The sequence below is a fragment of the Strongylocentrotus purpuratus genome, unplaced genomic scaffold (genome assembly GCF_000002235.5).
Source record: "Strongylocentrotus purpuratus isolate Spur 01 unplaced genomic scaffold, Spur_5.0 spur5_scaffold_21, whole genome shotgun sequence".
Taxonomy (NCBI): domain Eukaryota; kingdom Metazoa; phylum Echinodermata; class Echinoidea; order Camarodonta; family Strongylocentrotidae; genus Strongylocentrotus; species Strongylocentrotus purpuratus.
In genome coordinates this window covers 22,716,854-22,733,229 of record NW_022145607.1, presented here as the reverse complement: position 1 = coordinate 22,733,229, position 16,376 = coordinate 22,716,854, and the positions used below count along the sequence as shown (strand labels likewise).

Genomic DNA, 16,376 nt, shown 5'->3' with positions numbered 1-16,376 from the left:
AGGAGGAATCCTTTCCCCCACCTTCAAAATAAATTGCTCTCTTTTAACCCCCCCCCCCCCCTACGCCGTTCCAATGGGGGAGCAAATTCCCCCGTGTTTCCCCGGGAACGATAAAAGTTGTGACCTACCAATAATACATGCAAGCGTAAATGAAGAATGTTTCATATTTATTAACGTAGCAGCAGCAAATCGTGTTCAAATTTAATCCAACAACCTCAATTATCAGTAGATAACAAACATGTTTATTTTGCTCTAATTACAAAATTCACAATTTTAAAATGTTAAATCGACGAAGAGTATCTATTTTTCATAAAGACAAAATGAATGTATGGAAGCCCAAAAATAATTTGAGACGATTTAGAACTAAAGATAAAGATAATCATGAAATTGTTAATTGAACTGAGATTCGTAAGTTTATGGTACGATCGAAGAGACATAAATATAAGTTTTAAATGTTGAGATGCAATGTTTTAGAATTTTTGTTATAGAAAATAAGGCATTGATAGAATATCCTTGATTTTTTGTTAAATGCTAATCATAAGGATCAACATCGAGAAAATATTATTATCATTATTATTATAACTATTATCAACACATTTATAAAATATCAAATAAGTCGAAATGTGTTTCTATTGTGTGTGTTTACATTATCATGGTCATGGGCCTAGGGGGGAGGGGTTGCAACTCCCCCCCCCCCCCCCCCCCAGTAAGAAGAATAGATGGCAATCATCAATCTTTATTGCGAGTAGTTACCATTCATTTATACGTTTAAGATTTACCGCATTAAATTTGAACGAGTCTTAAAGGGAAGGAGAGCTTGCATGATACGTCACAGAGATGCAAATTTATATTTGACTGATCACAACTTTTAAAATTCATAACGTTCTTATCTCTATCAGAATTTGCTCACTGAACTTTCAGTGACCTGTTAATCTTTTTGTCTGCCTCTGTTCAAACCTACTTATTTTTAGGGTGGATTTCCCCTTTAACTGTAATTCCTTTTCAATGATAGAATCCTCTTGCACATGGGACAGAGTGGGACTAAATCTAATAATTCCCATCATGTATACTCTTTTTTACATTAGTTCTTTGCCTATGTCGCAGGCAAATATTGAGGGGTGAAATGGTGTTACAGCTATATGCTCCCTAGCCTCTTAACAGTAGTACACGCATCACTACGTAAACATTTTACGCCTATGTATTGCCAGTTTTCTGAAACATTCGTGTATGTAAATATTCTTCCTGACATTAATTGTAATATGGTCAATAAAATATGATACTTTGTTCGTACAAACTGTGTCTAAAAAAAAACACTTGTTCTTTCAATAGCACTTACTTCTGTTCCCATTGAACACATACAATCCTATTTTTGACTCCAGAGTTCAGAGTCAGACCAGTTCATTATCACCATGGCCAAATTATTATAAATTACTTCTTCTTATTCCAAACATGTGCATTGTAGCACCCTTCAACACTGTCATGGTTCTAGTTTTACTAGAAGAAACCTAGAAATTATAATTTTGTTACCAGACATCTAACTCTTCAAACATTTCACTGAATACAAAGCTATTTTTATGCCCTGACAAAGTCATGAGCACAATGACTAAATCATTAAAAACCGCTGTACTTTAATCCAAATATGTTTAAAGAGCACACTTGTTATGATACGATTTGAAGAAACAGTTACTTTAATATTGACCAAATAAATGCCTTTCTTCTAAAATCGAGTTTCACCGTTATATTAAGTTTATGACTCATAACATTCATGTACATGAGACCTCTGAATAGGAAGAAAGGTATTGTTACAGGAAATATCTAGAACATAGATACACAGAAGTATATACATGTACACACTTGTGCATTGTTTGGGTTATTTTCCCTTCTATTGTACTGAAAATCTTTTGGTAAACTTTGAATGAACTTCCTGCCACACTTTGAATGTATTCCGTATAAACAGAACATACTCAAATTATGTCAGGCATAATGATACAAATTGATCTGATATCTTTAAGGACATGAGAGAGAGAGAGAGAGAGAGAGAGAGAGAGAGAACAAAAGAGTGGATGGAAGAATGAGAGTGATGACATAAGAGAGAGATAGAGAGAGAGAGAAAGAGAGAGAGAGCAAGAACAAAAGAGTGGACGGAAGAATAAGAGTGAGGACATGAGAGAGAGAGAGAGAGAGAGATAGAGAGAGGGGGGAGGAACTACGTAAAATGGAATAGCACACTGGATTCACGTTATACTAGCTATGATGCGTATCAGGACAATAACTCAGCAGAAAATTACCCGCGAGGACAACCATCCCCCGAAAACAATAACCCCCCCCCCCCTCCCGTAAATTACCCCCTGTTCATTAATGGGGAAGTCTATCCTAATAATAAGTTGGTTTTAATAAAAGCAGTTTTTTCGGGGGGGGGGGGAGGGTGTGATTGTCCAAGGGAAACATTTTAGGGGGTAATTGTCCTTCGGGGTATTGTACTATTATAAGGTAATTTTACGGGGGTAATTGTCCTGGCGAGGTTGTCCTCAGGGGTATTTTTCCGGGGGTGGTTGTCTAGGGGGTTATTGTCCTACAACCGTTATGATGAATAGACCTCTAGACCTGTGAAACTGGAGGACGACTATAACCAGTGACAACAAAACGTTTGTAGTATTATATACAAAGTGGATGGTTGAAGTTTTTATATTAGAAGAGGGGGCGAAAGTGCCATACAAATTAAAGGAAACGTGATCACTTCGGCGATGGTGCATTTATTGCACTCTGATAGATAATGCACACAAAACGGATCAAAACGAGTGTACATATTTATACCCAACAAAATATGACACATGTCATTGCAATCTATTTTGGCTATTCATATCTTGTTTTGATGTAAAATCCAATCATGCATCACATAGAGCATTACGACGCACATAAATTACGCCTACGGCGATTGCGAAACGAGCGGGTTTTCCCCAACTGCAAACTATTATTTACGCAATAACCAATCCATCCCAGGTATATCATTATTAAACGTGTATATGACTCAGCTTGATGCCACAACCTCATTATGTTGTTATATTGTAGGATTCGCAGTCATCAATCTAGGGACTATTTGCTCATGATTTGTCTGACATATCGCTCGATAGATGCATCTCTATGATATACTCCTATTGAACAATCTATCTTTAGGCATGTGCAGATGTCATTTGAACATTTCAAGGCAATTGGGAATCAAGTGCTAAAGTCAATGCGTATACCTAGATATTATATGGCATCGTGAAAAAATACTTGGATCAAAATCATCATTCTGGCAAGAAAGAAACGTCTGTTTGTACATATATAGATATATTTATATAAATATACACAACTGGAACTTTAAGGACAAAGTATTCATCGGATACGTTTAATCCCGAGATTGCTCAAGGTATTTACACGGACAGGCGTATAAAGCTCAGGAAGGTAACATTTCCAATAATTGTATTAATATTAGTATTATTAGTGTTATTATATTTTTGCTTTAGAGGTAAATTATTTTGTTCAGGTTCGTAACATGTTTATTTCTGATTCTGCTTTGAACTCCTGAACTTGTTTCGTTGAGGTTCTCAAAATACACTGTTGAGGTTCGATGCCTATTTTGGTCACGCTTTCAATATATTTTGTTCAGGTTCTGAAAATACTCTGTTGAGGTTCGAAACGTCGCCTTTTGTAGGATTCCCGCAGCATAACATGTTAGCCTATTGACTATTACACACAAAAATCGTTAAAAGAAATATTTAAAAAAGTAAAAAAAAATCGGTTTAGATGTTCATGGAAATCACATCCAACCAGGCATACGTTGACACTTGCTCTTTCATTGTGACCCTCATTTCCCATTCCATTTTAAAGTTCACCCGCCGTATTCTGATCAAAATAGGTCGCTTGTTGCTGTTGTTGTCGTTGTTGAGTTTTAAGGCTGTCCAATCTGGAGAAAAAAGATGTCCGCCTGCGACAAGGTCATTCAAATCTATTGCGTTGTATGCAAATAATTACCGTTGGTGAAGGCGATGGGACAAACTATCTATTCCGAGGCGATCTGGATGTAGCTGTCTTTCCAAAGCGAAGCTGAGGAAAGATAGCGTGTACATTCAGATCGGCGAGGGAGTGATAGTTTGCCATCGCCTGAAACTAAAAGGTGATTATTTGTTTCATATTCCACACCGGAAACATTTCATTTCTTCTGTCATTTTAGAGCAACAAGTCATCAATTAACAGCTAGCAAACGGTGTGCGATACGTACAGTGCATGCAGTATTTACGTGCGTACGTATACGCAACGGTATAAAATCTTCAGTGGAAGTGAATTGCACTGTACGTGTAGATAGAAGTACGATCTACACAGTGTAACGAACCTTTTTTTCTCCCATCAATGATGGGTGAACTATCCTTCATCACGTGATTTACCTTTGACCAATCATAGAGCAAAATTCTTAGTATGTGGAATATAATTTTATCTATGTGTTCATTTTGAGTCGCTTGTTTTATAGCTAAACTGTTGGCTCTGTAGTTCACAATGCGCAGGTATCCACTCAAAGTTTATGTATATACCAAATTGTGTCAATTTCTCCGAGATTTCTATAATTATACTATATTTTTCCATATTTTAAAAAGCCTTCATGGCTGACATTGAATCTGATAATATTACTAGAGTCTACATAATATATTGGGAGATACTCCACTATCCATTGTAAGGCTAGGATGATCGCTCAGTTCGGCAGTCATTACTGGGGTGGTTCTATAACCTCTACTTATCTTAAATTTTGGAATATCAAAAGCTGCACCCGTTAGACCATCATCAAGTTCGGATTCATCTGTATATTTTTCAAATAGTTGAAATCTTTTTCTAATGCACAATTCAACTGCTGTATTGGAACCGACTCTTTCTTTTTCACTTGATCATGTAATATATCGAAAGAAACATTTGGTTTCATAAAATGCAAAGAAGTAGTGCGAGGAGTATAATCCGCATCCGTTTATAATAGGCCTGACAAGGTCTTTATATACCATTAGCGTACACCATTGCGTACCAGCTATACAGCCTGAAAATTCAGGCGTTTTTTTCCATTTTCCAACAACACTATCAATATGAGTGGCCCAAGTTAATCTGTATTTAAACCAGATTCCTAGGAATTTGTGTGAATTATGATGGGGAATAATCTTTTCGGAAACCCAATTGAAACGAGGTAATTAATAACATCATATTTTTCAATAAACAATGCCAAACTGTGTTTAACCATCCTCTCCATAAGCTTACAGAGTACTGGAGATAGTGAGATGTGTCTGTATAATTATGACGAAGGCTTTGATGGATATCCGGGCAGAATGGAACAGTCCCAGATCTCATCCAGGCTCTTAACTTATTTTTTCAGGTTTTAAACCCATTTAAACCCCAGGATTGTCGGAGATGGAGAGGATTATTCGCGATCAGATGGGGCTGAGGACTTTGGTGAACATCCCTACCCGTGAAGGAGGGCTCACCAACGTATGCCAGAGTTTCCAGACAGAGAGGGGAAATCTCTTTGTCAAGATGAACACCTTGAGCCAGGTAGGGTTTCTTGGAATTGTGCTTTCTAATGATGATGATGATGATGATAATGATACAGAAAGTAGTGACAGTAATAAACAATATATTTTACTACTACTATACTACTACTACTACTACTACTAATACTACTATTAAAATATTTAGCTTTTATAAAGGGCTTAATACAGTGTCTCTAAGCGCTTTACAAATATACTATTACCTCGGTCATTGGATTCAGTGCTTGCCCGCACACACCGTGTGCACAACCTCCACTCACTGGGGAGCATTGCAGCCAGGCGTTACTTGCTGTATGACCAACAATGACGTTCGCATCCTACCGGTTGGAGAGTAGCAAGTGCAGGTTAATATCTTGCCAAAGGGATTCCAACCCTCGACCTTTGCATCTCCAGTCAAGCGCCTTAAAGCACTAGACCACGATACTCCCACTTACACTACTACTATACTACTATTACTACTACTATTACTAACAGTTACTACTAATAATGATAATCCGGACTTATATCAATTAATTCACTCAGTGTCGTCCACTATGGCCGCTATAATACCTCTGAAGAGCCATACATCATGAATATCCATCTTAGAGGTGTGATTTTGTGTTTGTATATACCTAGGTGATCAGGGTCAAAGAATCCATTTATACAACCTACAATGTGCGTACGCGCCTGTGTACGGTGCTTGTTAATTCACCAAGACTGGGCCAATTTTCTTTGAAGATTCTAGAACCTTGCAATACACACCAATACTTAGTACATGCTACATGAGCAACCTTTTCTGTCACAATGCATGGCCAGAACTCAACTTTATCTTTAAGCTATACGTTCCCAATATTTTTGTTAATGTAAAATATTCTCATTGATGAACGACAATTACGACATAATTAGCTTTATTGCATTATTCACTTTCTCTAGCTGAACGAATTTAAGAAGAAGGTGCTCTGATTCAAAAATTTTAGATGATAGCCGAATATGAAACCAAATAGACATTACCTTAGACGAGATGGATTATTGCGTAATAATCATCCACCATCTCATTTTTGCAGACAAGGACGATGTTCGAAGGCGAGAAGGCGGGCTTGGAGGCCATTATAGCCACGGGAACGGTTCCATGTCCGAGTCCTAACGACATCTATGACAACGGTGATGGCCCGGGGTCTATCTTCGTTATGGAACATCTTGATCTCAGAGATCTAGACCAGCAGGGTGCAGCGTTGGGTGAAGCTGTCGCAAGGTAAACCATGTAAACAGTAAAAAGCGTATAGTGGGGTGGGGGGGGGGCAAACGGGGCATCCCTCCACTAAAAACTAAGAGATGAACCACCGTACTGCACCACCTCTCATCGGGACATTGGGATGACCTGCTGTTTTCCCTCGGGAAAATACCTGAATTAACCGGGTAATTATGATGTTCATCAGATGGTAAAATGGGAAATATTGGATTGTCGTCAATTAAAACATATCAATTCAGTGGTCTTTGAAATTCCTCTTCATCTTAGTGCCTCTTACTTGAAATATTCAATTAATCCTGTTTATCATCAATATTCTTACGTTCTATTAGATATCTTCTTCGTGTTTTCCCAAACCACAGACCGAATCATGTCGCATGTTTTTTTCTTATCGGGGCATTTCGTTTTAACGTCTTACCCACTGTTGTCAAGAATTTCCAACTTACAATGAATCCATAAGGGCAATAAATGAACCGCTTTGAAATAGGTTTCCCTTTAAAAATGAAAGTGTTGAGGTCTGATTTCGGTTCGATTGGGCTGGGCATGTTATTAAAGTAAGTTTTATTTGATATAAAGTGTATTGTACTTGATATTATGTCAATAGTTTATGTTGTGATATTTTATTTTCGGCTCGGTGTAAAAATGTCAGAGGTTAAAATGTCAGTTGTAAAAATATCAAAACAAAAACATGTTACAAGTCGAATATTGGTAATGGTTGTATATTACGCTTATCGAAAACGAATAACGGAGGATTCTCTGCAGCCATTATTTCAGCGCTGCTTTATTTTCTTCTTTCTTTCACTTGTATTTACCTTTCCGCCCAAAATTGTGACTTTTCGCCCGATTACTGCCGAGGGGAGGCGGGGGGGGGGGGGGGGGGGGTTATCCCCAACTTCAACGCCAAGGCCATCAATCACAGAGTACATCTTTCAAGCCTTAAACAAAAAATAGAATCTTCACTTCTCTGGCTCCTTCTTACCTTATTTTTTACCCAATATGTTTACCTCTCACATTATTACTTCTGACATTTTTACATTTGACATTTGTACCTCTGACATTATTACCTCTGACAGTTTTACCTTGACATTTTTACCTCGCACCTCATTTTCTCTCGTTTGCTTGTTTAATATTTAGATCACCTCTACTCAACAGCTGTGCTGTTATGGCACAGTTGAGCAGGGTGAATCTTTTAAATAATTTATTATCATACTTTTTTAATACTTTTTTTAATACTCAATAAATAAAATCAATCAATCCAACCCAGGTTGCATCTGCGCAACAGTCGTCTCATGTTGATAGAGGAAAAGAATGACGGAAGGATAGGTGGTTCTCATCACGTGACATTGGAGGAGAATAGGGAAGAAGAGGAAACCCAACGATCTGTCTCTCAGTTTGGATTCGGTACCACCACCTGCTTGGGATACTTGGCTCTGGATAATACATGGTCCGATGATTGGGTGGTAAGCCGGTTGGTCGGTCGTAAAGGTTAATTGCTCAGACATGACGCGACAAACCGCCGCAAAATGGCCGCCGCGGTGTTTTTTGTTACGTGTGAATAAATGACAACCGCGGGCGACAAAGGGCTTGCGCCTATTCACTGAGCTCTGTGATATAAGATACAGAAATGAAAAGCGTACTACACACTACGTCATCATTAACAAAATTAAAAAATCCGCCGCCATTTAACCGCGTCATGCCTGAACGACCCTGCGCCTTAAGAGTGGTGGATTGAGAGAGAGAGAGAGAGAGAGGGGGGGGGGTTCATTGTGAAATCCAAGCAAGGGGGGGGGGGGAGTGAGCACTTTTTGCCCTCGAAAATTTTAAAAATTGCACCCCCCCCCCCCCCCCTCCCTCTTAAGCGCCAGGGGAGGGGGCCATCTCCAAAAAAAGGTAAAATTAACGTGTTTCACGATCCGCCACTGAATCAGTATGCAAAAGCAAACTTGCTTATCATAGGCATATATATCTCAGTGATGCATTGAGGGGGGGGGGTGTCCGTGACTGTCCTAATTGTTGAAAGAAGTAAAATAATATTATGACTATTGTATCTTGAAATATTCACCGCCTTTGATTATGGGGATCCTTACTCAGCTTAACAAATACGAAATCACCCATTAACCAGGATAACTCATGAAATCAAAAGACTTTTCTTTCTGTCTATTCTCAGGAATTTTTCGTCCGCCAAAGATTAAAGCCTAAGTGGGATTGCATTGAACAAAACTCGGGGAACCGAACGCTGATTGAACTGTGGCCGCATATAGAACGGCGTATACCGAGCTTATTCCGCAGTATCGACCGCATCACCCCAGCCCTGCTGCACGGCGACCTACACGGGGCAAACGTTGCCGAAACAGCGACTGGCCCAGGTGAGTTGCGATTGGCAGGGGGGGGGGGGGGGGCTTTGTTACAAGATATGGGAATATGTGACGACATCCCCCCCCCCCGTCCTTCCATAACATATTATCTGTTAGAAAGTTTGATTTTGTATAGGTTGTTGGCAAAACTTTAAAAATATGACTTAGTTTTAGTTTTATTTGTTTTATTATTTGTTTTGTATTCTGTTTGTTTTGTTTTATTTCATTAACTGATAAAGGATTAGGGCGAAGGTTTCGATTATATTTTATCCAAATTATGTAAGGCTATCTATTAGTTTGGAAAACCGTTAACGTTAGAGATTGACTGCGGATATATTTTGCAGCAACTGTCATCAAAGTACAAGGTCTATATGTTTTTCATAGGAACGTTTAATGTTGCTTTACTTCTACAACTACTACTACTACTACTACTACTACTACCACCATTACCACTTCTACTATTGTACTATTACTACTACTAATACTTCTACTACTACTACTACTACTACTACTACTATTACCCACAACGACTACTACTATTCTACTTTTACTACTACTACTACTACTACTACTACTACTACTATTATAACTACTAATACTACTACAGTAGAACTTGTATAGGAAGACTTTCTGTCTTTTCAGACCCCATTTTCGTTTCCCTTGAAATTATTTCTCACTGAAACCTGTACATGAAGACCACTTTTCTTGTCTTCCCTGAGAGGTACTATAAGGTTTTACTAGTACTATGACTAGTATAATACATTTTGCAGTGATCTTCGATCCCGCCTGTTTATACGGGCATCACGAGTTGGAGCTGGTAGCGACCCGAGACTATGTCGACTTCAACCAAGAATTCTTTCCAGCTTATCACAGACTGATACCCAAAGCAGAGGGCTTCGAACAGAGGGAAAGACTCTACAAAATATTCTCCTATCTCAACTACTGGTAAGACATTATTAATTGGCTAATCCAACGGGAGCAGAGGTTACATGCCCTTCCCGGCAGAATCCAATCTAGCATATAACAGGCCATATATTTATAGAACAAACAAAATGCCCTGCGTTGTGCTCCCTTTTGCTATCTCGGACTCCCAAATGCACATAAAAGAGTGATCACCCGTTTTATATTTGTAATTACTTATCGCAGATTTATATGGGTATCTCTAATTATTATCTATTTATCCATTTTATTATCTATTCCATTAATTATCAATTAATTAATTTATCATTTATTAACTTACATATTTATATGTATACTTATTTATTTATCCATAGATTTAGTTATTTATTCATGTATTTATTTATCCAATAAATATTTCTACATTTATTTTGCTTATTACTGACTTTACAGACGTATGCCTCCTTTACTCTCCACCCCCGCCGAAAAATCCTGGATCCGCAACTGGAATCCCAATATTAGCCATTTTAGTTCAGCATTCTTTAAAATAAAATCAAGTGATGGGGTTCTTTTTTTTTTGTTCTTTAAAATTGTTGACAGAGTCTTTGCTCATTGTTTACACAAAAGGATGCCATATGGCCAACCTCCCTTCCTCATTTCCTGATCCACCTAGGCTCGGGGAATTCCTCGGGGAAATCCCTAAAGTTCAGACAGTGCCTGACTGATACATTAAAGTTGTATTTGATCCTTTTTGATAGAACGCCATCTGACGTTCATTGATCTTTCTTCGAATTTAATTAAAAATCAAACCATTATATCACCAGCCCTCCGACATACGCTTATCATTAGCGAGCATTTAAAAAAATGTAATTTCTTTAACATTGTTGACAGACTCTTTATTTCATTCTTATAAAAAAAGTCGCCACATTGCCAACCTCCCTTCCTCATTTCCTGATCCATCTTGAACTCGGGGAATTCCACGGAGGAATCCCCAAAGTTTAGACAGTGCCTCACTGATACAAATCCAATTTGTTTGTTGATCTTTTTTTATAGTACGCCTTCAAGTGCCACTAGTTGCATATTAATTCTGTTAATGACTTTGTGGATTATGACGATAGATTATCACACGATTATTCAACAGAAAATGTCAAGTCACCATAAATCTTTTAAGTGTCAAAGGTAAATGATATCGTGCAGAATAGTGCTCAAGATTATTATAGGCTGCTAGCTTCAGTTTTAGTCTTCTTAGTTCTCACTGTATATTAGCGTTTTGGGGCGCTTTTTAAACTTGCACTACTGTTAAGAAAATCGAAATTGCACTGTTATAATTGTTTATGGTTAGTGTAATTTCAAAGCCAAGTGGATTGAAACTGAATTTAATTAGCAACCAAGAAATGATTTAACACCCTAAATTGTAATTGTAATTAACTTTGAAAATACGTATTTAACCTTGAAAATACGTAATTAACCTGTTTATTGAAATTAATTGTTTAATGATGGTAATCCAAAATTATGGATTTTATTGCGATGAGTTTATTTGAGTCGCTTTGATTCGATTTGTAATGATGTAAACTTATTGTTATTGTTTATATGCCCTTTTTATTGAAATTAATCGTTTATTGATGGTAATCCAAAATTATGGATTTTATTGCGTTGAATTTATTTGAGTCGCTTTGATTCGATTTTTAATGATGTAAACTTATTATTGTTCAAGTTCATTTTATTTCCATTTCTCGTATAAAAATACATTTAACAATACATTATACATATAAGCAAATATATAAATATAAATAATACAAAGAATATGGAGGAGCCAGCAGAGGCCATTGGCCTTTCAAAGGCTGGGCTCCAGTGTCCTCAGCTAATAATACAAAGTACAGAGAAAGAAAAAAACAAACAATGGGTAGTAAGTAAATAAACAAATGAGTACAGGCTAATTGAATTAAACATACGATAGGAATTCCTTCATTAAATAGTTCTTGTATTTACGTTGTATTATTGTTATTGTTTATATGCCCTTCTTGCAATATTTAGTGATGTTAGTTTAATTATTTGATATTTTAACTTATGTAACTTATGTGTTTATTCATTACTGCTATTCTTTTGTGTATATTTGATTTAAATTTTATTTTGTGCCCAAGACAGTTGTCAGTCTTCGAACGGTTTGCTCTTGGTTTTTTATGTTTTGATTTCAATAAACTCCAATATATATTTGATTGGTAAATTCCAATCCAATTGTATGATTGTTTTTACTCGCATGGTCCCATGTGAGACTAATCGATTTTGAATGGGCTACCCTGTGAATACATATTAGAAAAATGAAAATAAAAAATTGAATAGGCATGCCAAACACGAAACCAATTATTACATGTGTATTCAAGAATATTACACAGGCCTATCCAGCAAGGCATTAGGCCAATGTGTGCGCCTATGCCAACAGTTTTGCCGCTTTCCGTCTGAAAATTAATTTATTATTCAACACACAACGCGCCATCTTATATGGGAGGTGGTGACACCCCTCCCTGTTTACCAATTTCTGGGTATGCTAATGTAATGCTGCATTTATTTTGTCTTAATATATGTTTCTATGTTTCTTTCTTTCTTTTCTTTTTGTTATTTGCAGGAGTCTCTTTGACGACAGGTACAAAGATAAAGTGACAGCGCTATCTACAGAACTATTGGCAAATTGATTACATATATAAATATATATTATATCTAATATATTAACACATATGGTAGCTCAATATTAATATATAAAAATAGGCTATGGCAATAATTCCTTGAAAGATTGTGCAATCATATTCATCCAATGAAATTCAAATATGTTTTTGGAAGTTGTACCGGCCTAATGACTAGTGGCATAGTAAGGTCCAGGCATTGAGTAGTTATTGGTTTCCGGGGAGGGGGTGGTCTTCATAGGTTGATGAAATGCGAGAGAGCAAGGCTATCGAGTAAGGGGTAAGAGGTAGGGGGGGGGGGGTCTTTTCGTCTTCTCATATTCCTTTCCCCACCTTCAACAAAATCTCTCTTTTTACCCCCCCCCCCCCCTCCTTTGGCTATTCCGATGGGGAGGGGGCACGTGCCCCCGTGCCTCTGGCGCTAAGCCATTGATTACGACCTATTATAACATGATGACGTGGATCCTAATCAAAAGATTGGTTGAAAGCGTACACGTGACCAGGCATTTATTCTGCCTAACGTGTAATTTAGATAATGACCGGTCATTAGTAAAATAATGTTATAAAACATCATTATATATAACAATTAAAACATAATCATTTAAAACAAATAATACACAGCATTTTGTTCGGGCAATAGTAAAATTACCCACACTCGGTACCTTCAAAACAGTCTAAACACCCTCGTCTACCGCCTCGGGGATGTTAGGCCATTTAAGAAATATACATGTTTAGCGTCCACGCCCTCTTCCTTTTTTGGGGCCGCCTCCTATTATTTATTTTTTTATTTTTATTTTATTTTTATTTTTTTTAAGAAAAAAAAGAAGAAAAACACTGCTAAAATGGATATATTTCTGATTTAAAAAAAAAATGATGATAAAAATGTCGGTGGCCATTTTGAAAAATAGCCCGACGGTCAGGGAAAATGTACCGAGCGGCCATTTTGAAAAAAAGGGAAAAAAGGGGCCTCCTTCCTATTTTTCAAAAAAACAGGACGCTAAACATTTTTTCTTTATTTGGCCTTAGGCTGTTCCAAATGTACCTTGTGTGGGTAATTCTTACTAATGCCCTCGATGATGTGTTTTATTTGTTTACCAATACTATGCAAGCGTGAATGAAGAATGTTTCATATTTATTGATTTAGTAGCAGCAAATTGTAACAAAATTTATTCCAACAACTTTCATGATCAGTATATAATAAGCAGAGAATCTATTGTCCATAAATGCATGGGAACCCGATGTATGGGAATCTGACAATAATTTAACTCTGTTTAAAAGCAAAAGATACAGATAACCATGACATTGTCAAACGAACTGAGATTTGAAAGATTAAAATGTGATCAATGAGACACAAGTACAAGTTTTAAATGATGAGATGCAATGTTAAATGGAATTAAAGGATGAATAATATAACAATATTTTAGAGAATGGTGCATTGAGGGAAGATCCTTGAATTAAACAAAAACATAATCGTTATGATCAACATCGACAAGTTATTACTTTTATTATGACATGTATAACTATTATCAACGCATTTATAGAATAGCAAATATGTCGAAATGTGTTTCTATTGTGTGTGTGTTTACATGAATCATGGTCATGGGCGTAGGGGCGGGAAGGGGGAGGGGGTTGCAGCCCTCCCCCAGTAAGAAGAATAGATGGCATTCATCACTTTATATACGGGCTACGGGGTGATCTATTGATGCTCTCCAATGCCTTAGGCCAAATTAAAAAAAAAAACATGTTTAGCGTCCTGCTTTTTTGAAAAATAGGAAGGAGGAGGTCCTTTTTTTCTTCAAAATGGCAGCTCAGGACATTTTTCCTGACAGTCGGGCTATTTTTCAAGATGGCCGCCGACCCTTTTTTTTTAAATCAGAAATAGATCCATTTTAGCAGCTTTTTTTATTTACTTTTTCTTTAAAAAAAAAAAAAATTAAAAAAAAAAAAAAATAGGAGGCGGCCCCCAGAAAGGAAGCGGGCGGGGACGCTAAACATTTTTTTTAATGGCCTTAGTATATACCTAGTATATTTTGATGACGAAATGTTATTGTAATCGTAATAAATTGTTTAATTTTTTATGTTCGATCGTCATTGGGAAAGTATAAGGTTTTTATTCTGACAAAAGAGGTCACCCCCCCCCCCCCCCACACACACACACACAATTCTGCCCTATGTCTTTTTATCTTGGTTAAATGCGTAGCAACATTAATTTCCTTTTTTTAATCATTTGTCATTCTCTTTAAAAAAATGAGTGAAGATTGTACAGTGACCAAATTGTGTAATTGTTATAGTACATGTATGTGGAAAATAGATTTGTCCAGATTCGTATTTCTTGTGAATGGATGATATTAAAGCTCGCGTCCAAAAATATGCAGAAAATGACATAATTTAACCAGTTTACTTTTATTTCTTAAGCTACGTAAAGCACATGAACAAAAAAAAATCAAATCTAAAATATTTATTAGCTGATTATAAATCATGACTGTATAAGTAAATCGGATGGATACGATCTCAAACTGAATTACCATTGGTCAAAAGTGTTATCAACAAATTAGTATGAACTGTAAACCTGACATTTCATCTTTAACAAATGTATAAATTCATGTGCTTGGTATAGGAAACGATTCCGCTTTGTACAATAAATCTTAGTCAGTCTAAATGTCTTCTCTCTCTTCCTCTGACATGTTTATACATGCCCGGTTATCAGACTATTTGTTGTACCTTCATTCCCGATTTTTCGATGTTTTAATGATGATGGTTTACGTTTGAAATAAAAGTGTAAAGCCATGTATGGTAGTATTTTGTGGTATAACGAAATTGAGAGGAGCAGGTAAGTCAAAGTTTGAGCAATTCCGAGTAAAAAAAATAAGAAAATAATACATTTTTCAAATTGCGATTAATCAAACACAAATTGGCAAATCTGTGGCGTATCTTGCGAGATCCGGAATTTTTATTTTCCCTCCAGAATTTTTTTAATCGTACATGCACCCAAATTTAATCATTGCAGTTTCTATACAACCCCTGTTGACGTTAATTCAGCACAAGCACCCTCATCCACCAACTGTCTATTTAAACAAAGGAGTCCTGCCAATGCCGTGTTATGATACCATGACGTTTAATGCGCAAAGCACAAAGCAATGCACAATGACTGAACTTCTGAAGCGAAGTGACGTGAAGTAACCATGAAGTGTGGTTCAATCTGTACATGAACAAACAAAAAATAAACAATAATAAATACCTCGCTCACAAATCAACAATCCCAAGCATTATCCAATACTGCTCTATTGTAAGACAAATAGCTGAATCTTATTACCACTAAACTGCTTTAATAAGCTTGACTTATCAATATTCATGAACATTTCATACAAAACGTCCATTCCCACCCAGTGACTGTCAATGTCAGGAGTCAAATTCTACACAACTCATAATTAACCATGCCAGTTTTTGTGGCTAAATCATCCTTTCACATTACTAAGTAATTTACCTACGGCTATCTTGCTTGTAAACCTCATAACATTTATATCCCTAACCTTACATGTCATTATTTATGTTTCAAACGGGCCTTTATCAACTCATATACATGTACTCGTTTATACATGCTCATGCGAGCAGCCATTTTGAAATGCCCAACCATGTAGCTATTCCACAACACTTTTCATCA

At 36.8% G+C, this 16,376-nt stretch overlaps 2 protein-coding genes across 2 annotated transcripts; both read left to right on the top strand.

Moving 5' to 3' along the window:
• The first annotated feature begins 5,395 nt into the window (after window positions 1-5,395).
• LOC115927905 (ketosamine-3-kinase-like) lies at window positions 5,396-6,796 on the top strand. Its single transcript, XM_030994244.1, has 2 exons — window positions 5,396-5,565; window positions 6,605-6,796. The coding sequence occupies exons 1-2, from the start codon at window positions 5,425-5,427 to the stop codon at window positions 6,794-6,796; spliced, it is 333 nt and encodes a 110-aa protein (XP_030850104.1). The 5' UTR covers window positions 5,396-5,424.
• Window positions 6,797-8,075: 1,279 nt separating this feature from the next.
• Window positions 8,076-12,876, top strand: LOC589866 (ketosamine-3-kinase-like). Its single transcript, XM_030994242.1, has 4 exons — window positions 8,076-8,246; window positions 8,954-9,152; window positions 9,911-10,085; window positions 12,661-12,876. The coding sequence occupies exons 1-4, from the start codon at window positions 8,076-8,078 to the stop codon at window positions 12,725-12,727; spliced, it is 612 nt and encodes a 203-aa protein (XP_030850102.1). The 3' UTR covers window positions 12,728-12,876.
• The last annotated feature ends 3,500 nt before the right edge of the window (window positions 12,877-16,376 follow it).